At 31.7% G+C, this 25,990-nt stretch overlaps 2 protein-coding genes across 6 annotated transcripts; both read left to right on the top strand.

The window, feature by feature from the left end:
* LOC111694741 (uncharacterized) lies at window positions 1–24,426 on the top strand. Of its 5 annotated transcripts, XR_002763702.1 has the most exons (14): window positions 1–168; window positions 627–926; window positions 2,218–2,320; window positions 6,751–6,811; window positions 8,046–8,129; window positions 9,998–10,065; window positions 10,956–11,011; window positions 11,082–11,227; window positions 11,739–11,825; window positions 13,185–13,520; window positions 13,776–13,886; window positions 14,264–14,470; window positions 15,197–15,277; window positions 22,787–24,426. XR_002763702.1 is itself a non-coding variant. In XM_023463740.1 (12 exons), the coding sequence occupies exons 2-12, from the start codon at window positions 636–638 to the stop codon at window positions 14,427–14,429; spliced, it is 1,509 nt and encodes a 502-aa protein (XP_023319508.1). In that variant the 5' UTR covers window positions 1–168; window positions 627–635; the 3' UTR covers window positions 14,430–14,918. The 5 variants fall into 5 exon arrangements, 4 of the variants coding, with proteins under 4 accessions (XP_023319508.1, XP_023319509.1, XP_023319511.1 ...); XM_023463740.1 differs by lacking the exons at window positions 15,197–15,277; window positions 22,787–24,426 and having other exon boundaries at window positions 14,264–14,918; XM_023463741.1 differs by lacking the exons at window positions 15,197–15,277; window positions 22,787–24,426 and having other exon boundaries at window positions 605–926; window positions 14,264–14,918.
* Window positions 23,161–24,130, top strand: LOC111694725 (soluble scavenger receptor cysteine-rich domain-containing protein SSC5D). Its single transcript, XM_023463718.1, has 2 exons — window positions 23,161–23,704; window positions 23,832–24,130. The coding sequence occupies exons 1-2, from the start codon at window positions 23,161–23,163 to the stop codon at window positions 24,128–24,130; spliced, it is 843 nt and encodes a 280-aa protein (XP_023319486.1).
* Window positions 24,427–25,990: the final 1,564 nt, after the last annotated feature.

Here is a 25,990-nt window from a genome sequence, read left to right as displayed (position 1 = left end):
GGCAGTCAGCTGATCAGAACTGATCATTTAATATATCTTCTATAATCTTCAGTGAATTTACTCATTCAACAGTTATGTGAGATTTAATTCCATGTATTCTTGATACTGATCATTGAACTGATAATACAAATTTCAATGAGAATCTGAGCGTTTTCCCTGGACTTCAAGGAAAACATGAAAACATTAGAAAAACAATATAGAACTGATTTCATACCTATGAATTATGTATATAATGATACTTAGTTTTTACATAGGGTTATAGCTTTTAAATGCCACTTTATAATATAAAGTACTTATGATCTTCATATGAAACTTTCTAATTTTGAAATGTCTTGAGCACTGAACCAACAATTCAAGAAACAAAATTATGGTTTTAAAAGATTTTTCCCCAAGTATTTTGTGGCATTTTATGATGCAAAGAAGCATTAATCCCGACCTTCTAGTTGTTACAATTTTACCAACAATTTCATCTTCTTGAGAATATTTTTTTTACATAAACTTTTCCAACCCAACCCAGTTCGTGTACCCCCCCCCTTTAGCTGTAGTTAGATATTAAAATAGTTTATAGTCAAAATGAAATTCCTATTTAAATTGTTGTTTTCAGCTCAACAGTTTCTATGTTGAAGGTTCAGTAAATGGAGCCAAGACTAGAGGGTTCAAATCTCTTAAAACAGGAGGAGAAGCATTATCTCATTTCTCAAAATAGATTGAGTGAACAAAAAGATTTGGTTAGTGACTTAAAACTTCATTGCACCCTAACTATAGATAAAGAAGAAGATATCTTAAATGAAGTACCCAACCTTGAAAAACAAACCAACACTAGAGAGTCTAAGAAAGGAACAAATGATGATCCAAGGAAGCTATTATCAGGAATGCTGAAGGTAGATTACGGAACTGGTAGAGCCAAGTCTCCTGTGACCGTTCAGGAATGAAACACATTTGAATATTAATTTGATTTCACTTAACAGCACAGCAGAATTTATATGCTTATAGGAACAATTAAGTATTTTCAACAAACTCATTCAAACTCATTCCTATATCTTTGCAACCCGATTCCAGGGGATATTAGTTCCAAAACAACACTTGGCCCATTTCTGACACTGAGTGTTAGAAATGGGCTAAATCTGCAAAGTTATCTTTTTCAAGAGTATATATCTTAAAATCCAAGACGAGTATAACAAAATTACACCATATCTTTATCAAAAATGGCTAAAACTATTTATTGAAACAATAAATGTCAATTTTAAACTAATAATAAAATGTGAGAATTAGTTTTTGATGATTCTTGATTTCATTTTCGAACATATCCCTTTTATGAAACAATTATCGGATTTCAGCTCAAATCGCGTTTTAAGAACATATCCTGGTTTTGAGATAATTACCGGATTTCATCTCATGTCACGTTTTCGAAACATATCCTGGTTTTGAGACAATTACCGGAATTCATATCAATGTCAAGTATTTACGCTCTTGTGAAACAAAACAAGATTTTTTGTTAAGATAAAATATAAACAAAATAGACAATAAAAAAACTAACTGTTCTTTGATAATTCAAAAATCATTACAGCATTGAGAAATCAAAATATTAATATCATTTGTTCTTACAATATAGATTTAACTAGAAATGCGGAAAGTCATCGTTTAAAATGCTCGAAAATAAATCATCCATATTCTCTAATTTAACAGATAAAATGTGGAAACCTAGATTCTAGAAATAATTCAGAAGTCAATTTAGTCTTCATAAGATAAATTTTGTTTTTAGTGATTTATTTTGTAAGTTATGAAAGTGAGTTTTGTTTTGAATTGTGGATTATACTCAAAAACGGGAAAGTGGGTTTTGTCTCGAAAACGCGACAATGTTTCAAATTCAGGATATGAAAAGAACTCTTATTATAATTTTGATTTTAAAAAAAGTTTTAAATTGGGAATTGTTGTCCTCGTCATGTTTAATAAAATGTTGGTTATAGTTTTTATTATCGACTTTTACTCTGGATATGGGCTGGGATCTCAAAAACCCAATCTTTCAATTTGTGCCCATTTCTAACACTCAGTGTTAGAAATGGGCCAAGTGTTAGTTTTGGAACTAATGTCCCCTGGATTCCTTTGTCGACATATTTACAAAATTAAAGTTTATTTCTCCAAATATTTTCCTACTTTAATTTGAAGGGTATTCTTATTTAATTATGTTATAAAAACTCTAAACAAAATGTGTACAAGGAATGGGTTGCCGCTTTGCCTGATTTACCAATTGACATGGAAAACGGTATAATAGAGACTCAAAGCATTTTGGAAAATGACAATATGAGATTGGGGGCTGAAGGTGAGAAAAAGATACATAATTCAAGTATAATTTTACAAAAACTTGTGAAAGTTTGTACTTTTTACATAAAAACATATAAAAAATTAAAAGGTTAAATATCATTCTCTCATATAGATTTTTTTTTAACCAAAAGCAATGATATATGTTTTAATTTGGTTTTGAGTAAATAAAGTAGGGGTTAGTTCCACATTTGTTTGAAAACATATTTCGGTCTGGACCCTCTTCAATTCTAGAAAAACTACAAAAATAAATAATGAAAAATTAAAAATGTTTTACAAATCTTATGAGAAGAAACTTTAAAAAACTTACTAAAAAATAAGGTTGTCTTATGAACATTATAAGCGAGCTCAATTTGTATATGAAGTAAATTTTTGCTGAGAAAATGAAAGTAAATGCATGGTATATGAACCAAAGTTATACCAAAACTCATATATATGTGATACATGGTATATGGTATATTTAAACATATCATATTCAGCAAATACGGAACAAATCTGAAAATTAGGATAACCCAGAGGTGCCAAAAATTTTAGGTACGCTCCTATTATTACTTATTAATTTTTAGTAGATTTAATTGAAAAAATAATTCTTGTCTTTATCATGACCAGAATTTTCACCAATGGCCGTTCAGTATCTGGTCACGTGGCTCTGCCCATAATTCTCAAATATTAAAATTATAAACCACATAATACTTTCTCCTCGTGTGTGCAGCGTGCTCCCACCTTCCTTTGCATTGTTTAATTACGAGAATGACACTGGGTTTCGTAATTTCTGATGTATCTACCTGTTATCACAATTAGCAACAGTTATTCTGTATTTATAGAAAATAGTCAAGAAATACGACGCTAAAACGAAAACGTGTTTTTATGATAACAATTTGTCTTTCCAATTTTCTCAATTTCAATAGCTGTTTGTCTGTTATATAGTTCGACAATGGTTTAATGACGTATTTTTTTTATAAACTATTATAAACTTATTTTTCGTTTATGTATACATAGTACAAATTTTGATTAGGGAAATTTAGCTTTATATGAGTTTAGCGATTATTAGGGTAGCATTTTTTGAGATTGCGTTTGATCTAAATGACGTTTTTGAATTTAGCTTTTTTTAGGTACACCCAAAAACCCTGCTTCCCTTGTTAAAACCTTTATTCTGGGCGTATACCTAAATATATATAGATACGAATAGAATAAAAATATTATGAAATATAATGTGTAAACATCGCGGACTTCTGTGTTCAAAGTAATTTTTATTGTGTTGCAGTGCAGGGTACCGGAAGTTAACAATGTTTATCTTTTATACATATAATTCATCTTGCTTACTCAGTTTGTTATAAATCTTGGCAGTGGAAGTTGACATATGATAATTTAAGCCAAAGAATTAACACCAAACATGTCTACTACAGACTTTAAAGGAAGTAAAAAACTAAAATAATTTAATTAATTCATGCTTAAACTAATGTTCAATTCCCAACATAAATGCATAGTTTTCGTATTTTACTCGTATGAAGGATATGTAAGGTTAGATACATACTTGAGAACTTTCTTAGATCTATGTTTCGGGGTCTTTTATCATGAAACATTAACTTTTTACAGGGTTACCCACAATTCATGAAACATCAAAGTCGATTGTGCGAAATTTTTCTTACGTCAAAAGTTTTCAGCAACTGTAAACTTGTTATTTTCTTGACAAATCATTAAAAATAACATTATAACATTAGAACACAAATATAAACACATAAGAACAAAATCAACCTGTAGAACTTGGCGTAATTTGCACATTTATTCATTATTTAAAGGGAGTGACCGGCTATGTAAGGTAGTTGAACTGAGTATGCAGTTTTGTGGAAAACTTCTTTCGGATTCATTTGAGAAATATTAAGCTTTTTTAAGATCTGTAAATCCTGAGTTTGAGCGCAAATTCGACGTTCAAAACGCCTACTTTGGGGGTGGATACGTTTTCAGAATTAGTTTTTCTTCAATTATTAAATAACGACGACAAAAATTGTAAACAAAAATCTACAGTAAACTAATTAGTTGTTTCGGAACCGGTTGAAAAAACAAAATTAATCTTATCATCGAAAATAAGTAATCTTGTTCAATTATTAGTTTCTATTTTCTCATTATTCTAGTTCTTATTATTCACAAACATTTTCTGCCGATTTTCTTGAATTATTATTAAAAAGACGACATTTGGAGAATTTTAAGAAATCTGTTAATAAATTCAAAGAAAATAAGAAATTCAATATAATGATGAAAACGAAATAATTGATTCTAGCATTGATTTATTGACAAATTTCTTTTGAGAAATATGTTCCCAGCCATCTAATTAGATTGTAGTATGATTTTTACTTTATTTTTCGTCGTCGTTATTTAGTAATTTAAAAAAACCAATTCTGAAAACGTATCCAACTATCCACCCACAAAGTAGGCGTTTTGAACGTCGAATTTGCGCTCAAACTCAGGATTTACAGATCTTTAAAAAGTTTGATATGTCTCAAATGAATCCGAAAGAAGCTTTAAAGTTTAAAGTGTAGCATTCCCCTTTAAACCTCTATCTGAGTATTTGTTTGGAAGATATTGTCGTTATTTTATCTGAAAATGTCAAAAATACTCAAATGTCAAAAAATTAACATGCCATTATTTAATCGGAGGTTCACTTGAAATTAATCTACAGTCCTTTTAATTCTATTAATTTTCACAATATATCAGATATTCATATTATCTGATATGCAAAATATATCAGATATTCATATTAATAGACTATAAAAAGTATTTACATAATAATTTAAATAAATGACGATGACTACTAAGTGTTGTAGATGGGGGAATTTTCATCAAGTTTAAAAACATTTTCATGTTATTTCATAAAAAGGGGAAATTATTATCATTTAACTAAAAGCTTTCTAGTGATGAGTAGAAAATATGTCATGTAATTATTAATTACAATGACATATTTTCTGAGGCTGAGAGTTTAGAAATGATGTCTCACGTTTGTGTTACAGCTTTTTTGTTTCTGGGCAACGAAACCAATTTAAAAACAAGCGTATTGATAAAATGGGCAAATAAGGTAATAAGAAAGGGAGGAGGCAACGACACTCTTGTTATGTTCAAAGAATGTTACAAAGCAAACTAGACAGAAGGAAAAGTTAATTTATGCGACATAACTTTTACGACTTTGTGACCTCTTAGCTCCTCTTGCATTGGTTTTACGCACAGTATGAGGAAACCAAATATATTTGTTTACATAAATATGGAAACTTAAAACATTTTTTGGTCTTCTCAACAGCTGCTCAAAAATTTAAAAAGCATGAAAAAAATAATGAACACGTTGGACATTAAATCTCAAATACCTAGTCTTTTATATTTTTAAAAAGTAATTGTATTATCTGAACCCATTTTTAGTTCAGAAAATACATTTAATTTTTTCTTCAAAAATTGAAGACTAGGTATTCGAGATTTTTGGGGTCCAATGTGTTTTTTAAAAAAGTTTTTGGAGGGGGAGGCGGGAAATTTCTTTTTTAATTTTTGCGTAGCTTTTGAAGAGACCAAAATGTTTTTTTTTTGAGTTTTTCGGGGTCCAAATTTTTCATAATTTAAAAAAAATCTCCTTATGCAAATTTTGAATGAATTTTGATGAGATTTCAAAATCTATTAATGTTTTTTATTACACTTTCAAAATTACACTTTTGTAATATAGTATAAAACGACCAACAATGGCTAAAACAATCCCCATAAGTTTTCATTTTTTTGGTGGCTGTTAATGACGGTGCCGTGACAAACTCCTGAAAGACAAACTCCTGAAAGACAAACTCCGGAAAGACAAACTCCGGAAAGACAAACTCCTGAGAAACAAACTCCTGACGAGACAAACTCCTGACGAGACAAACTCCTGAAAGACAAACTCCTGAAATTATGAAATTTTTCTCTGAATGANCTGTTTTATATTCTGTTTTATATTCTGTTTTATATTCTGTTTTATATTCTGTTTTATATTCTGTTTTATATTCTGTTTTATATTCTGTTTTATATTCTGTTTTATATTCTGTTTTATATTCTGTTTTATATTCTGTTTTATATTCTGTTTTATATTCTGTTTTATATTCTGTTTTATATTCTGTTTTATATTCTGTTTTATATTCTGTTTTATATTCTGTTTTATATTCTGTTTTATATTCTGTTTTATATTCTGTTTTATATTCTGTTTTATATTCTGTTTTATATTCTGTTTATATTCTGTTTTATATTCTGTTTTATATTCTGCAAGGAAGCATTGTAATAAATTCAGTACTGATAAATGACTTAGAGGCTTACTTTAAAATCATTTTAAAATAAGTGAAGGCTCGTTTTATATAATAATATGAGATAATGTTTTGTTGAAATAGTTTTTACCGGTTAGCTAATAGTTTAATAATAATTAATTATTTTCAGCTGGTTTTTTACAGTACCGCAATCCAGCCAAGATGATCTTTAACAATCGGAGCAAAAAACCGTAAGTATTAAATCTAATATTTCCATTTTAATTATGACCTACTTTTTTCATAAGCCGACTAAAATTCGTATTTAATATGTTTATATTAAATGATTTGAAAGCAATACATATGTTTAGCAAATAAAACGTTTTTTTCAACAAACTCTAATTTATTATCCCTATTTCTTTGGATCCCAATGTTGCATACCTTTAATATTTCAAATTATGAATGCGGTTAGTTCAAAAAGTTTAAGTTTGAAATATCAAAGATTTACAACTATTAGGTTGCAAAGATTTAGGGATTTGAACATTTGAGTTGTGACAGAAACGCTGAAAACATTAAACAAATCTTTAATAAATATGTAAGTAACTAGAAAGAAAGTATATTTTGTATATATTCCTCCAGTTGAAGGGTTTCTTATCAGCACTCAGTTCCTATATACAGATAAATCCTCAACTACTGAATAAACTCCGTTGAATTAAATAAATTTCGATACAGACAAAAATTATCATAAGTTTTTTTTAAGGGGGGGGGGCGGGGAAGTGTGATTGTGAAATATTACAAAAAAGACTCTACAATCGACGTACATAAAAAGTATATATGAATATGCAGAGTTCACACTTTATACTAGTTTAAACTCCAATTTTACGGTATTATTTGCACACCATTTGTTGGGAGAAAAATACGGATTACTCGGCAAGGTTTAAAGAATGCCACTTGGATTCAGACATGCCACTCCAAGGTACTAATACAAGGAAAGTTAATTGCAGTTGCGTATACTCTGCGTACACATTGAAACCAGTTCTCTCTGGGCGGACTTTATAAACAAGAATAGATGCATCAGTGTTCGTTTAGTATCCGAGGAGATTAAAATAATTTAATTTTGATAATTTTGAAAATTCACATAATAGTTTCCTTTGACCAGAATATTTCATAGATTATTTTTGTAAAAATTGATTCCATGTCAGGCTGTGACACCCGTCTTGTGTTTACTTTTCCGCCAAAAGACAGTACACTGAAGTACAAAAATGTGTACACCTCTGAAACAACTTTCCTTGCATTAGTACCTTGTGCCACTCTATGAATGTAGGTTCATTCAACTTAAAGGATAATTGCTCTAAATATATATCTAAAATTTCAGACAACTCTCTATAAATAATGTTATGGAGCAAAATTTGATGGTTGTAATACGTAGACATATTATAAAATACATTAAGAGACCGGAAGGTGTGGAGAATCTAATTTAATATTTAGAACTGAGAAGAGAAGGAACCTATTTACACATTCAGATACCTTAGCTTCTCTTAACAGCGAACAGTCTAACCTCTCAAATTCTAGGTTTGAAAAAAAATTATTTTTTAATAAATTGTAGTTACATACAGTGAGAACCGGAAAACTGTGGAATATGAAGACGGTATCAAAGTAATAATTATATGTAATTGATGTTGCTACATAGAATAAAGTTTTACTATTATTAAATCACAAGTAAAATGGTCAATTTATACTGCACAATTGCTGTTTCTAATGTTCATTGGGTTTACTTTAATTTAAGTCTAAAAGTCGTCTTCATAATCGAGAGTTTAATGGTTCTCACTGTATGAAAATCTGTCGTTTTAAAATCGGCTTTCCCTTTGTTTGGAATAATTTTTTAAGTATTTTGTTCTTAAAGGGAGTGTTAGTGTAAAATTAAACGGGATTAATACATATGTTAAAACCGAATCAAATTTGTTTATGGATCTGTATTTCCATCCCACATCTGATCTATCTCTACATAAAAAAAACAAAGCAAAGGGATCGATAACGAATTTGATTCTATACCAATCAATGTTCCATATACATTTTTAACTTCAAATTTAGCCTAAACATTTAAATTTCTAGTATTTTGAATTTAAGCTTAAAGCTGATTTAACTTTGTAATCTTAATTCATAATCTTAATTAGTTTATCCTCACAGACAAGAACACTTTTAGAATAAAAATATCCTCCTTTTCAATATTGATTTATTAAGATTTAATGTATTTTCCAACTTCAGCATGACGCGGCGTAAAACTGGTTAAACCGGCGGTATACGGTTCAACTACTTCTCGATATTCATGAAATCTTTTTACTAGGATATTAACATTCTATATACATTGTCTCTGAAAAAAGTACGTTTAGTCTTTTAGCCTACTGAACATCGCTGTATTATGTTAAAGGTGCTCCTATGGTCTAAGATAAAATAATACAAGATAAGATATTGTTTATTGCTAAAAATACACATACAAGTTATAATGTTACAGGCAAAAAATCAGCAACTATTTTTATATCGTATGTATTATGGCAATTATTATAGGTACAATTTCCATAGAGGGGGGGGGGGGTGGTCGTCGATGAATTATTTCTTCCTATGTCGTTTTAACTTTGAAAAGTATGACTATTATTCGAATAATTTGCTCGGTCTCTTTTCCAAAGATTTTTTAAATTAAATTTATGTCTACATTTTATACAACAGAATAGAATAAATTACGCCTTTTCAATGATAGAATTAAGAATTTTTCAAAATAAATGACCAAAAAAGATGTTGGAAATCTTAGGAAAATGGATGGAGTACATTTCGAGTACATTTTGAATGTTTTAACGACATTTTAAAGCAACATTTTTCACAGACGACCATCCAGTTTAGTGGATGAAAAGCCAACTAATATCTGCGGAAATGGGGACAAATACATTTTCGAATGTTAGGTCTAATTTTGAAGGTTAAAATGGTCGGCATTTTAGAGAAAAATAATTCATAGACGACTCCCTGTATAACTTTATCTACTTTTTTGGCATAACATAACCTAGCATGAACTTGACATTCACAAATCGTTTCTTAATTTTACATAGTTATTAGAACCTCGAGGGCAACTTCCTCTGTGGAATATTAAAATAAAACCCATAATTTGATATACATCATCATTTATTATCGTAAAATTACCCCCCCCCCCCTAGGAAACCCTGGTAAACAACTTCAAAGATTACTCAGAAATATCTAAATATATGTGAAGTTTTTTTTTAATTTTTGGTCTCATGAATAAAATACAGTCTTTTCTATACAGATGTTAATAAAAGATGTTACGGTGAAAAATAAGTGTTCTGCTGCAGTGAACCATTATGTAAGGCAATATGTATGAACAAGTCTCGCAGGTATCAGGGCTGCAGTTTGAAGTTTAATATTTGTTTTTAAAGTGTGGATTCTCTGCTCCAAGCCCGGGAGGCAGATCCCGTTGAGGTCCTCATAGGTTTAGGATTCGGAGGTAAATCTTTCACAGAAACTATTAAACTATTTTTTTAACAAACATTTTTTTTCAAAAGCTATTTTCAAGTTTTGATAATTTTTTAACGTTTACTTTTGTTATTCGCACCCATCTAAATTTCTTTTATTGTCATATAATGTCTATATGGACGTTTTTCTACGCAGATAAAAAAAATAATAATAATAAATTCGACTATTTGACGGTTTTCGTTGGAGGTTATTTAACTAATAAAATTTTAAGGGGAGGGGACAGATTTAAATCCTTGCCGGCAAAAACCTACCACTAAGCCCTTTACTGGGGCCATGTCCAATAAGATTTTATTCGATCGGTGCAGCGAGGGGAGGATGGCAAATCTATGAATCTGGACTAGAATTCAGTCGGTTGGAGGCCAAAATTAAGACAATATTCAAAAAATACTTTCCACAATATTAATTTCCATAATTTTCTAAAAATTACCAAGCCGCAAGCAAACTAACCTAATAAAAAAAACATGTTCAATTCTAAATCTGGAATAATAAGGATTATATTGGCCCATTACAACTTTTGAAGACATGGCAGTTTATATTTAAGATGCTCGCCTTTTGATGCATATGGAAAAAAACGTTAATCAATCAAAACGGGCATGAGGGCAGAGAGAATGTCATAAAAATTAAACAAAACACCTTTTTCGGGATAAAACGATTGGCAATTTTTACATTTCACATGTATCTCTTATTATAAATTCAATATTAATAGTTTAAAAAATCTTGAGAACACTAATTACTAAGTACTGACTACTGAGCACATTACACACTAGCTCCTTCGATCATTTCTATAGACCCTGACCTGCCACTCTCCCCGAGTTCAATCGTACAGGTAACGAATATACATACATTATGGCTTATTTTTAGGTAAATCAAGCACTGTCTCTAGGATTCCATCCAGATTTTTTCAGTCAAAATCCAAGGTAAAAAATTTCTTGACTATTAAACACAATTTACTTTACCCGTATTAATTTTAATGTTTGATTATCGAAGGCAAACATTGATATCAATGCGTTCCTACAAAGAGAGGAAGAACAGGAGGAACGGTTTCAGTCTGGATACTGTGGATACAGGGGTTTAGTGGGGAATTCAAGTAGGAGGCCATCGGAAATAGTTGAGAAGATTATAGCTACCCTAAGGTAATAATAACAAGAAATTTTTTTCCGTTAAACATTTGTCAAAGAGTGTAGCAAAATGTACAGGCCAAAGAGATATCAGGTCTTTTGCTTGATCAATTATAGAATATCTTCTGTTAAAAAAAAAGCTAAAAATGTGATTTTTTACGCATCCCATTTGTAAAAATGCCTTATATTTTTAAACAACATTTTTCAGATGTCATTATGTAAGAGTGAAATTCTAGGCCGTTAAGCTGTAACTGGTCTAGTGAAATACAATGTTATGACGATAAAAAAAATTCAAACCGGTTTTAAGATACATGTATGTATAATCGGATATTGAGTTTTATCATTTTAAACGACAAACTTCTTCTTAAAAATGTTTGTGGTTAATAATAAGCTTAAAAATTACCAAATACGTTTAAATTTCTAGAAAAGGCGTTATTTTTATCTTTAAATATATTGATCAATTGTGTAGAAAACCTGATGCTTTGTCTTAGTGTTAAGAAGGATTTAAATATTTATCATTTTGAAGAGAAAGAGAGCGTGAATTGAGACGGAGAGATTCTACTCAATCTTGGACGGTGTCCTCTACACCATGTCTGCAAAATATTCCTGCAAGGTAAAAAAATAATAAAAAATCCGAAATTTCCGCATAAAAGCATTTTCTTTTAATCCAACATACATATATTTACTCTTGGTTTTATTTTTTCTTTGTACCGTTAGGTCTTGGTAACTCATGAAAACAATAAACAATGGGTGACGATAGAACCTTCAGGATTAATATCTACATAGGAATAGGATCAGACGACTGTACACATTTCGTTCCTCCATTCTTTAACCTATAAGTTCTTCTTTGTCGCTATTTCAATGTCACATTCGTCACATCAACTATTAGCATTTACAACATTATATCAACAAAGGATAGGTAGGATACCCCTCAGATTAGCAGTTTCGGTGCAAAAGGTCGTTTTCTGCCGAGTGTTGTACGAGTTTCGAGATTTCAAAATACCGGGCGCAATACAATAGACACATATAGGTTAAAAACAAGGCTGAGGGGGATGGACAACTGCAGTGGCATAAATAAGGGGGGTTATTGGGGTTATTTACCCCCCCCCCCCAAGAATGTTGGAGGTAATTACCCCTGAACTATTCAGGTCAGGCCCTGAATAGCGAGTTGTGACTTTGTGTTTTTAAAAAAAAGGTTGATTTTAAAATTGAATATCATTTAAATTTGCAAGAAAATAATTTAAATGTGCAGATACTAGATATTTCAGATTTTAAACCAACATTCTAAATGATTCTAAATGTCAATGTCATTACAATTAGATGTTTTTTGATAGAAGAAAAGGGTATGGGCAATGAAAAAAACATTTTTTACTTCTAAATAATGTCATTTCCATATTAGATTTATTTAAGATCTTAACATACTACATTGATGACAAGCAAATTTTAGAAATTAGAAATAAGAATATAAACAAAGACAATATTTTTCAAAGCTTCACAGAGTAGCTTTTCTAAAGATTTAAAAAAGTAACATCTTTTTCCTCTTTATTATTTTTTATCTTACTTAAAATAAATTCAGTTTATTACAGATCTTTGTAGTTAATGTAAAATGAATGACTATAATGAAGGGTATAAAACAAGGTGAAAGCTGAAATGTACGAAATGAAGCATTTATTTGCATGATGGAGTTTGAAAATTCCAGAAATGAGTGGAAAACGCAAATCAAACCCAATTAAAACCAATAATTTGATAAACATCATGATAAAAAATTTTTTGGCGCAACTGTAACAAAAAGACTAATGGACACTGGCAACGCCGAGTCCTCTGTAATATTTTAATATAGAAGAAAGAATTTAACTTTTGAATGGTGGTATAATTAAAGCATTCCATATCTCCGTTTAAAGCTTATTCTTTGTGACAATTTACAATTACATATAGATAGATGAATTATATACGTATAATATCTTTATTTTAGGTTTCGTTTGATGGATCCAAATCGGCCAACTTTCGAAACAATCGTGAAACAGTTAACAACAGCACCCATACCCAGCTCCCCAAGAAAATCTGTCGGAAAATTTAAGATGATTGCTAAATCTGTATTGTGCCCTGAAAACCAAAACTGGAGACGCGAACACACAAAACATACTCATGAACGACGTAAACTACATCTAGGGGGTAAGTGCTTTCTTGTTGACAATGATGGAAACGAAATCATTGAGGAGGAAGAAGAAATACTAAATGAGGAAGATGGAGGAGGCCAACGGAAGTTAGAACATCAAGATTCATTGATGTCCTTAACCAGCACTACCAGGTCAAACAAGTAACCCTTTTAACAGGTTGAAATAGCTCATCTATACACAAATATATCTTTACAAAAATTCAATACTGAAGAAAAAATCTTTAAATTGATTTGTATAGATCCAATATTTATTTTGTTAAAAGAAAATGTACATAAATGATTTCAATCGAAAATGATATAAAAAGTGTTCTAAAATTTGTTGATTGAAATCGTATATGTTGATAAAAGTAAGAGTGTTTTTCGGCATTCACAGAATTATATATTTAGTATTGAATCTGACTGGAGTGATGATGAGAGAGAGGAGTTAGAAAAACTTTTTGGTGTAATGTCAGAGAAGGGGGAGGAATATACAAAACTTAGGCAGCTTCGTAGATCAAGGCAATTAAACATTAACAAAAATTTAAAATGTTTTGTAATGAAATAAATTGAGTCATTGATGCACAAACTACAATTTTCTAATCACTATATCTTTGCAACCTGATGGTGTAAATTTTTATATTTCAAACATAAATTATTTTATCTAAATTCATAGATTGAAATATCTAAGGTTTCGACATCGGGTTGCAAATATATAGAGATTGAGGTTACGACATCGGGTTGCAAATATATAGAGATGGGAAAATCAGAGTTTGTGGCTAAGACTCGTTTCTTTGTTAAAATGTTGAATTTATCATAATCAGTTTAAAAACAAAGATACCTAAACTTTTTAAAGTCGAAGGCTAGCGACACATATTTCTAATATAGTATTTAAATAGGAGGAAGTCTCGACGGACGGGAGGCTCTAGAACAGGAGGAGGAACATCCAGCACTGCGAGCTGGGACGGAGCAAGATTAGTTTATTCTAGAGAGAGTTCTATTAGTGAAATTACAGCATCCATGGATGGGGCAGCATCAGAACTAGAAACTTCGACAAGAAACTAGAAGAATATTAACCAAATAAGAATTCGTGAAGCAAGGATTAAGTAATAATTTTATATCAGTTTGAATATGATAAATACGATTTTAATTAAATTGTAAAGATCGCTAGATATGATCGCTAGATATGATTATGATTGTGAATAAAAAAGGCCAGTTAGTCACTGAGAGTAAACCAACAAATTCAACAAATTAATGATGAATAACTCAAGGTGTCCCTGAGCTCCCTGAAGTAACCCCTCAATTTTGGACGATAATTTACATAATTGTAAAATCTAAAAGAACCTTCTCTGATCCGCAGGAAGGTTAATTCAAGTTTGGAGTTTTTCAAATACTCCGAATCATTGTGCAAACAATTCATAAACTGAACTAAATTCATGCTCAAAAGGTATACCCATAGGAATTTAGGTGCCCCAATCAACTTGAAAATGGCCTAGCTTTAAGTTCCGATAATTTATGAATTAGAAAGAGTAAATAAAAATAGTTTTTACGTCTTATGAGCATTAGTTAACTTCTAGTTAGAATTCTAGGCGACATTATTAACCTTGTCTGTCCCTGCTTTTCCTTCCAAGAACACTGTGAAAATTTTTTGCCAATGTTCTATTTGTTATTTTTGAATTTTCCACTCTCACATTTAGATTTTATTGTGTCTAGAAACTATTAACAAATACAATATTTAAAGATTAATTTTGTATTTAAAGGCAACTGATTACTCGCTATGAATTCTGCCAAATCAAAAAGAAGTTTGAAATATTAAAAATTTACACATTCAGGTTGAAAAGATATGCAAAAAACTAATTTTGTCTCTTCGCTGAGGTGCAGCCGTTTGACGTTTATTGGATACAAACAAACAGGTAGGCAGACAGATCGGCAATCAAATTATATATAGACTAGGATTTTAGAGCTCTTCGTGCCTATATTCTATTTCAATTGTATACATTTTCTCTTCATATACATTGTAAAACAAAAACAAAACAATATTTGCGGATTTTAAAAAAATTTCGTGGATTTTTAGAATTTGATGAAAATTTAATTTTGTTACAGGCAAATCTTTAAAAATTCGATCATCCACAAACCTTCCCTGGGGTTATGTGAGGTCCCACACAAAATGTGGGCCCCTCGGGGTTTTAATTTCCATTGATTCTAAATTTACTATCATATTTTTTTTGGCGTGATCAGGTTGCTTAGTAATCTAAATGACTGGCTGAGGTCTTCGAAAATCTGATTTTGACTTTTTTGAGATACCCTGTATTCAAATATGTCAAAGCCATAGACTACACAGACTGTTCATACACTCTACCTGGATAGGCTGAGCAGGCCTACAGTGTCCCGGCACGCCATGCTACGGTTCCATGTAATGTTTTTTGACTGACATCTAACGACCACGTGTTTCATTCAAGGGTTAAGATTTACAACTTTTAAAGAAATACTCAAATTTTAAACATAAAACATAACGTTTATGAATTTTGTTTATTTTTAAAGATTTTGCATTTCCTATTCAAAGGATCCATAAATATCCCTGATTACAGATGTCTCCTGATTGGTCGTGTACAGTACTTGTACACAATAGAACATGCTGTGGAAAATATCGCATATTATAGGTGTTAATCGATCTCTGTAACTCTCTTATCTCTGGTCAAAGCGCTATTGGATATCCCCCCCGCCCCCCACCCCCAACACCCTATAGTTAATAATAACAAAGGCGTTTAAAAACATACATCCATAGTAAAAAAGGAGTAAATATCCAGTATGTACGACGTACGTGCGTTTGATCTTGCTTTATTACAGTATTTGTATAAGTAGTTTGGAATAGCTGTGAACAGAAAGCAAAAGAATTAGAATATTATTGGAGAGAAATTCTAAGTTTTTATTGCTCTTGGCTAGTCTTTCAGTTAAATCGGACAATTTCCTCCTATTAAATATTGCAAATACAGCACAACTTTTAAGTGGTTTTATGATTTATTTTGCATACGCTCTGCCCTGTGTAATGTGTTGTGTATATTGTATACACAACTTTTAAGGAATGAAGCTAAATATTTAACTTCAAATATCAAAATTTATCAAATGAATTCATTCAAATACTCTTTCATGTTGGGAATGCATCCATATTTTATAATAAAATGTTTGTTTTATTCTCGATTTAAACTTTCAAATCTGGGAAATATTTGGAATTTCAAAATAATTTTTCATTTTGAACAGACAGATTAGGTTCAAGTTTAGAAAGAATAAATATTTTTTCACTTCTTGATCCAACGATGGATTTAATATCATGGGGAAATTGTTCCCTTGCCATAGTGCCGTGAATTTTTAATTTTAAATATGATTCGAATAAAAACAATAATTTTTTTTCTTCATTTGTAGAAAGTAAACAAAGATTTAATTTTTAGGACCGTATTTTGCCTTTATTCTATTTGAAATAAATAATATTGTACCAGGTCATGGGTAGGTTTTTGACATTTTGATATTAACTTGAAATATTTGTACTTATGCCAGGATGTCTTGATCTTTTTAATATTAATTATATCCCTCGATGCTTTGACGATACCTGACTAAGTACATCCTTGTCTTTCCTCTTCTTTTTTTTACCATTTAATACGCTTAAGATTAAAAAAGATCTTATTTCTTTTTATCGGTGTCGCTGAAGTCTGACTAAATATTTTTATCACGATTAGCTCTGATGATAAGATTAATTTGATTATTAAATCTTCCTTTGATAAAGTTTGCTCTTTTTATGAAATAATATTAACTTATCCAAGATTTAGCCAAGTTTAAAAGTAAAAAATTCTTCAAACAAAAAATCATGAAGGAAACACAGGATTCAACCTATAGGATAGATTAAGAGAATGGAGAAGTTAATAAACTAGGACGTATAAAGAGAATAGAAGGATCAGAACCTAAACTATGACCATAGAGAATAGAATATATAGAGAGGAATTTACTAGAAAAAAGTGTAAAACGGCCATTTTGTTGTACTGTTTCCATACTGCAGGTGTACTTCACATATTTATGCTATATAACCTGTTGGGCCCTGGAATATCATTTTATAGAAAATGTAAAATTATTGTTAAAAGAAAACCAAATTATGAAGTAGGCTGGTTTCATAATTGACCAATGATCATTTCACATAGACTCTATGCCTTCCACTTTACAAACGATGATTTTCCGTTATAACTATAAATCAAATGATGTTTTTATTCACCTAATTAATTATAAAGTTTATTTAACAGTTCAAAAAAATCGAAATTGAAATGGATAGTCTAGGGAACATACTGTAATAATGTACTCTACTGCATAAAAATTTGTGAACATTTAAACATGATTTGTACACTTTGAACTCCCTTTCAGGCTGAAAGGGACTGAAAAAATTCATACCGAGAGATTCTTTTAATTCCTCTCTATATATTCTATTCTCTATGACTATGACGGATTAAGAGCATGAAAAGAGTTAATAAACTAGGACATATTAAGAGAATAGAAGGAGAAACAGGCCGGGTTTAGAGAATAAAAGGAGTTAAAAACTAGGGCATATTAAGAGAATAGATGGAGAACCTAAACCAGGACGGATTAAGAGGATGGAAGGAGTTACTGAACTTTTACGTATTAGTAACTAAACTAAACTAGGACGTATGAAGAGGATTGAAATAGTAACTAAACAAGGACAAAGATTCAAAGAGTAGAAGGAAAAAATAAATTAAGGCCAATTAAGAGGATTGCTGTTTTCTTTTCTCTTTTTATTACTATATAATATATATATAAAATTTTGTAATTTTGTAATTTATAACTAGTTGCTTTTTAAAAATCTGTCTTAATTAAACCTTCTCATAAAAAGATTATTTATAACAATTATTAAGGAATTGCGTCTTTGCAACAAACACAAATTTTCTAATGCTCACTGTAGTGTAGAAAAGTTTAATGAATATTTTTTGGTCAAAATACAAACACAGATTTTAATGTTGACACTATTTTCAATTTTTCAAAAGATGCTTTATTTCAGGTCGTCATTCTTAAATATTTACTAATGTTTCAGTATTTATTTTTATCTGGAAGTTACAGCTTCCTTCAAAATGAGAACCAAGGTTTACAAGATGAATAGGAATGGAGAACCAATGTATACAGGATGAATAAAGAACCAAGGTTTACAGGATGAATAGGAATGAAGAACCAAGGTTTCCAGGATGAATAGGAACCAAGGTTTACAGGATGAATAGGAATGAAGAACCAAGGTTTACAGGATGAATAGGAATGAAGAACCAAGGTTTATAGGATGAATAGGAATGAAGAACCAAGGTTTATAGGATGAATAGGAATGAAGAACCAAGGTTTACAGGATGAATAGGAATGAAGAAACAAGGTTTACAGGATGAAAAGGAAGGGTGAAGCAAGTCAATTATGGTTTGAGATTCTATCTATATTTTAAATTTATTTTGCCTGTAATAAATTATTGCTTTATATATTTCAATAATCACCATATGATTATGAAATTTATTTCAAAGGGAGAGGTGCATTTTATCTCCTTAAGGAGAAAGGTGGTGTGTGCCATTACCCCCCCTCGCTATTGGTGGCTGAAGGGGGGGGATGTACTTGAAATACAGAATAACATTATCTAGTCACTTCCCCAACCTTTGTTTTAAAAGCATTCTGTAGCTTGTTTTATTAAGTACAAATTGCAGTAAATTCTATCGTGCAAATTTGGTGTTATCGCGTATAAACAAAATAATAAATCAGCAACATTCCCAGGGGATAAAATGCAGGGGGCGGAAACGTCATGTATGTGTGTCTGTACCAAAAAAAATGTGTGTAAGTGATAACGAATCGAAGGCGTGTACTGCAGGTATATACGGTACATAATAATCTCGGTATTTGTACAGTCTAGACTCGTTATTCAAACATAATTATAATTGACGACATTGTTCTGCAATTTCCTTGACTCTAGTTATATTGTGTGTCTGGGTCAAAACTCAAAAGGGTGTGCGTGTGAGATAACGAACTCTTCTGCAAAACAGTACGACTGACTTTCTCATGTAAGACCAGCGCCATTCCCCTTCCCTTTATTCTTATTCCCTGATAAAATGCCATGTGTTAAACACCAGGCCCGTAATTAGGGGGATGGCACAGGGGCACGTGTCCCCTACTTTCCACAGAAGGGAGGGGCCCATTATCTGGAACAAAACGAAAAGAAGAAAACAGAAATTGGATAAAAAGAAAGGAAACAAGGGGTAAATAAGAGGGAAGAAATCTATTTTTGTCAAACAGTATGTATTATAGGTTATTTTTCTGCAAATTCAAAACATTTTCTGCAATCAATGATTTTTCAATTTTTATTTGTCTGTGAAAATATCAGGTTTAAAATTATTTCTAACAAATTGAGAACAGTGAAACTTATCTTTCCATTCTTTTTATAAGTTAATGATTTTTATCAACTACCTAGACAAAAGTAAAAATATTGAGAAATTGAAACTAAAGATAGAATTTCTTTGAACTCATACTCTAGCTTGCAGGTGTAGTTTGATAAAATTCACAATTTAGTAAGTTTTAATTAGTATTATGTAATTAAATACGTTTGTCAACCAAAATGCTTTACAGGAATAAAAATTTAAATCTCAAAAGAATATTTTAAAATAAAATTTTTGAAAAACCGAATATTTCCATGGTTTATCTTGAGTTTTTACATCCTTTAGATGCTATTTCCTTGTCCTGTAAAAGATTTTTCGACAAAATTCGAGCAAGTAAAATTTTCAGTATGCATAAACATTAACTCATTTACTTATAATCAAACCGTAATATCTTTTCTGAATTTTTTATGATGTACGACAATCGACATCAGTATTCCTTCAGTTATGCAGTTATAAAACTAAATATCTTCTCAATAGGTTGTAAGAGAACTGCTTTAAAACTGACAAATTATCTATTTAAAATTAAATATAGTGTATAAAGTTAAAAATCAGTTTTTAGTCTAACCTCAAAATTTCTACCTGTCCGTTTATCCATGCATGATTGTATACTTAATCTGTGGAGGTGATCTACTCAATTGTTTTCAATTTCCAAATCTTTTAGGTTTTACATGAAAAAACATGTTTGTTCAGAAATAGAAAATCCTGTAAATGAAATATTTTAACAGTAAACAATGTCAAATGTCAACTCGAGCTCGAATTAATATTAAAACCTTTTGATATTTAGAAATATATAAGTGAAAGTGCTGAAATTAAATAATTTTGTGAATAAATACAACGGGTTATCTGGTCTCAACCAACCCACTATTTATATGAACAGTTGACCCTGCAATAAATTAAAAAATGTACACAAAATATATAAGATAACCCATGAATTTCCATCTCGTTTGATGATTACCAAGAAATGACAGCATTATACTGTCAAATTAGAAAATACAGTCCATGGCTATACACCGTCCGTCGATCCGCGTCAACCCTGCATCCTGTTTAGTTTATCTAGACTGTAATTTCAGTAATCCACAAGACGAGCGAGGGAACGCACATGACACACCATTTTTTCTTCCGCACCAAAAATGACGTTACAACTCATCATTATTTCTTTAAAAGGGGACAGAGAGTCCATGTTTGGGTACGGCCCTATTACAAGTATCACCCACCTCCTTGAAAAAATAATAAATATCTCCCCCCCCCCTTGAAAGTTCCTAAACCGCAGTTGCACCTACCATGCATTTATTATTCTTCATAACCTTTTTCAAGCTGTAATATTCTGTAAACTGATATCTAGCGAGTCTAGTTGGTTTTCAAATAAATCCACAGAGATAAAATTCATAATATTTATTCTCTTTAAATATTTTCTTAATCCTTATATTGAATGCGGTATAGATGTATTGTAAAGTTGTAACTGATATGAAAACTGCAGGAGTTTGTAAGTTGCCAAGCAAATGTCTGGCAAGTTTGGAATGATTGGAGAACCATCATGTAAATGTCAATCAATCTTTAGATAAAAACTTTATGTTTGGGCCTCCTGAAGTCCAAGGTTGCCCACTACAACGGATGAAACTTATATGACAAATTGAAATTTATCTAAAGAGGTGGGAATTCTCTAGAGTCTGGACATGGGTATTTTGTTTCACTAACTACTTTCCTAGACTACTCACTGTACTTAATCGGCAGGTTTTTAAAAAAGATATTTCATCAAAATTATATGTTTGTTATGTATCGAAAGATTGCACACAATCCTTTAAGACTTAACATTTAAATATTACCACGCAATACACTATATCGAAAAAAACCAGCTTTTCAGTTATTATACTACAATGGATATATTTAACTATATTGCATTTTTTTCAGGGGCGGATACAAGGTTATTTTATGGGGTTGGGATTCATTAAGATTTTATTTTAGGATCTCCCTTAAAGTCATGTTATTTTGGGCTTGATCGGTTTAGCCATTTTAACATTAATTGGAAACCAGCAGCAGACGAAGCAGACCAGTCAAACATTATCTAAAAAAATAGCTTTGTAGATTTGGCCTAGTCCTGACACTGAGGATCAGGTCTTTGGAAGAATACCCATCATATTTTTTAGAATGTAAAAATAATAAAGCTGGAAAACGATCACTATTAACCCACAGTTGGATACATTTCTCCTAATTCTTCCCTCTTTCTGCTAGTAAATATAGAGAAGTCTTGGATTTATTGAATTCTTTTGAAGCTTCTCAGAAACTTTTCAAATTCTCATGCATCATTTAAACATCTGTCAATATAGTGAACTCGAAACCATCTATATATATTTTGGTGACTGAAAAACCTATCCCAAACATCTAAACCATAGCAATGCATAATTGTAAAAGGAATATGTTAGGGTTAGAAGCATAACAAAATAAAATACTCAGGATCGTTCTTCAAGATATGTATCGAATTATGTGTTTTGGTTGGATTTGATTTAAATTTTCCAATCATTTCTGGCATTTACAAACTAGCTCTTTAAAGGCTTCCTAATCGCTATACATGTATGTAATCTGTAAAAAACTGGATTTATTTTAACCATTTTGCATATTGATTTATTATATAAATCAATAATGTCGTCTTTACCAAAACCCCTCTCGGAGAAGTTCCAAACTAAAGAAATAATCTGGCAATTTCTCTGTACTCCGACAAGAGGATATAACACCATAGTGAAACATTTTAGTCAGTGAATAATCAAATCCACAAATAACTTTGCAATCCATAGTAAATTCCACTTAAACAGTCGGGTTGATATTTTCAGAAGTATTTACAAATGTTTTAAACTACTTCATCAAACCCTCCGATCCAATCACTCCTTATCATCCCGACACAGCTATATAGTAAGCCATATAATTAAAGATTCAATAATCGCCATTTATTTTTACTATATCTGTATTTTTTTGTAGGTTTGAAATATATCCGTTCACCTGATTATTTGCAACTTTGTATCCGAGTTGAGGAGCCTAATCAACAAACCAATTAACCAACGCCCCAACTAACCAATGAACCAACTAGCCAATTAATAAACTAGCCAGCAAAACATCTAATTATCGACGCCCCAACTAAGTTTAAACATTTCAAACTACTAATCTGAAACTAAATTGACGTCATTCAATCTCTTCAACAGGATACTATCCATGGAGACAACACCAAGGCCCCATGCCAGGAGCGTCAGAAATCATGCACCAGGAATTCTCCCTGCCTTCTACAGGGATGTATGATCTGTGGCACACCAACCAACCACGTGTTAGCAATCTGTATGTGCACCTGAGCAACAGCAATGCCACCCCAACCTCTCTATGCGTTCCAAAATGGAATTCAGATGAATGATATCCATGAACTGAAAGACATAACAAATTTGTACATCCTAACCATGAAAACATACCTCCATGAAACCCGACTAACCACCATGAACATCCTCAACTCCCGCCTTCCGCCAGCAGTTAACATCATTGACCTTCAACCAAATACTGACCTTCAGCTTGTTGATCCTAAATCAACCAAACCAGATCCTTCAATGAAACCAGATCCTTCAACTGTACCTGGCCCTCCAACCGAACCAGATCCTTCAACCAAACCAAATCCTGATCCTTCAATCGGAACAGATCCCTCAACTAACCCAGATCCTTCAACCAAACCAAATCCGTCAACCGAACCCAATCCTTCAAACAAACTAGAACCTTCTACCGAACCAAATCATTCAACCAAACCAGCTCCTCCAACCAAACTAGATCCATCAACCGAACCCACTTCAGCAACTGATCCAGATCCTCAACTAAACCAGATCCTCCAACCAATCCAAATCCTTCAACCAAACCAGATATGTCAACTGAACCAAATCCTTCAACCAAACCTTATCCTTCAACTGAACCAGATTCTTTTACTGATCCAGATCCTCTTACCAATCCAGATCCTATCCTCCAATCAGACCAGATCCTCCAATAAAATTAGACCCTTCAACCAAGCCTGATCCTTCAACAGAACCAAATTCAGGAACTGATTCAGATCCTTCAACCAAACCAAATCCAGATCCTTTAACCAAACCACATACGTCCACTGAACCAGATCGATCAACTGAACCCAATCCTTCAACCAAACCAGACCCTTCAACTGACCCAGATCCTTCTACCAAACCAAATCCTATGACCAAACCAGATCCTTTGACCAAACCCGCTCTTCCAACCAAACCATATCCTTCAACTGAACCTGATCCTCCTACCGTACCACATATGATCTCTAACCGGAAATAAGTGTGAGCTCTATTGCTAGTTGTCACAGGATGTAGAACTCGTCCTCCTGCTTTCGGGACTAGGGTCTACACCGAATAGTGAAATGTTTTAGATTAAACTCCACTTAAAACCAGGTTCATATTTTCAGAAGTATTTACAAATGTTTTAAACTACTTGATCAAACCCTTCAATCCTTAATCAATCCTTATCATCCTGAGCTAAATATAAGCTATCTAATTAAACATACAATAACATTTATACATTGCCATTTACTATATCTGTATTTTTGAAGGTTTGAAATATATCCGTTTACCTGATTATTCGCAACTTTGTGTCCAGGTTGAGGAACCTTATCAACAAACCAATTGACCAACGAACCAACTAGCCAACCTAACATATAATTATCGACACCCCACCTGAGTTTCAACATATATATAGGGCTGGGCACATTCGGACTTTTTTTAAATTGTTCCGTTCCGTTCTAGAACAAGGGCCTTCAGCTAGATCGTTCCGTTCTCATTCCTTTTTTTCAATCATTCCATTCTGTCCCGTTCCCTTTTGTTCCGAGTAGAATAACAGTCCAACCATTCTGTTCCGTTCTTAGTCAAAGAACGGTTCCATCCCCACGTTTCTTTCTTAGTCAAGAAGTTTCCATCCCCCGTTCAGTTCTTAATAAAGAACGATTCCATCCAAGACAAAAGTTTTCTATACAAGAGTTGGTTAAAAAGTAAAAAAATTACGATTTAATAATAAAAAATCCTCAAGGACGTAAATATACTATAAATTATATATTTTAAATTTAGAGTTAAAAGAATAATCATAGATAAATTCTGGGCCGAGCAATGTATAATTTAGTGAGAGCGGGTGGAGGGGGCGGGAGACCTAAAATCCTTAATATGTAAGACTGGCTGAAGGGCCCAGAATTGCCTGTAATACCCCTGGCCACCCATGAATTTCCACAAAAGATTTCAGCCCAATCGGTCAGGCCGTTTGGCCGGGGCCGATTTTACGCAACATATAAATATATAAGAATGTCTTGTTTTATTATATAGATATACAGATGTTAAACTGAAACCTGCTTTGTAGTCTGTTGTCAGTTTAGCAAAAATGAGAGTTCTAAAGAAAACTTTTCAGTAGAATATATATTAAATGTGTTTATATGTTTATATAAGTATTTCTGTACAAATGTATGTATGCAAATATAGAAAATGTACTATTTCAAAACAATTTTAGAAATACTAATTACTTTTAATCAAATTTTTATTGTGCATATTAACAACTACAGGGTTTAGCACGCAACATCAGTTGAGAGACGATTTTAAGGAATAGTTAATCTCCGGTAATAATGAAAGGTCAATAAAGGCAGGCCACATTTAGAATTGCGAGGATAGGGGAGTTTGTTTGTTATTGTTTCAAGAATCATACAAAAAGTATATCAAATATCAAAGACGATCTTCAAATCGTCTCTCAACAGTCATGTTTCTTGGGACATCCTGTATGATGAAGTATATTCTTCTGAAGAAGAATATAAACACGTCGATGAAGAAATATTATCATAACATATACGACTGTAAATTTTATATATCTCCCGAACTCTGATATCGTAAATAAGTTTTTCGCGTTTTCCAAGTTTCTGTTTTAATTTCTTATTCCAGGTGATTACCACAGAACAGGTAGTATAGACTTGGAACCACACTGATGTAACTCGAAAGGCATTTACTAATCATACAGGTGCATATAGGTGAGTAATCAATCAATCGACCTGAAGAGTTTGTGCACATTATTGTAAAACTCTTCACAGTGGGTCCAGTAGTTCCGGGGAGGGAGCGTGGCTAGAACTTGGATTATGGAAAACAAATATTTTATTTCTTTAAGCCTAAT

The sequence above is a fragment of the Eurytemora carolleeae genome, unplaced genomic scaffold (assembly GCF_000591075.1).
Source record: "Eurytemora carolleeae unplaced genomic scaffold, Eaff_2.0 scaffold195, whole genome shotgun sequence".
In the NCBI taxonomy this organism is placed as follows: domain Eukaryota; kingdom Metazoa; phylum Arthropoda; class Copepoda; order Calanoida; family Temoridae; genus Eurytemora; species Eurytemora carolleeae.
Note: the sequence above shows the minus strand (reverse complement) of the source record. Positions and strands in the feature narration are given on the sequence as shown.

Excerpts from the sequence above, each read along its gene's own strand:
- LOC111694725 (XM_023463718.1), top strand. The coding sequence starts at position 23,161 with ATGCCACCCCAACCTCTCTATGCGTTCCAAAATGGAATTCAGATGAAT. Across the intron at positions 23,705-23,831 it reads CCTTCAACCAAACCAGATAT|ACCCTTCAACCAAGCCTGAT; the intron begins GTCAACTGAACC and ends CAATAAAATTAG.
- LOC111694741 (XM_023463740.1), top strand. The coding sequence starts at position 636 with ATGGAGCCAAGACTAGAGGGTTCAAATCTCTTAAAACAGGAGGAGAAG. Across the intron at positions 6,812-8,045 it reads AACAATCGGAGCAAAAAACC|AACTGAGAAGAGAAGGAACC; the intron begins GTAAGTATTAAA and ends TTTAATATTTAG. Across the intron at positions 11,012-11,081 it reads TTTTTCAGTCAAAATCCAAG|GCAAACATTGATATCAATGC; the intron begins GTAAAAAATTTC and ends TGATTATCGAAG.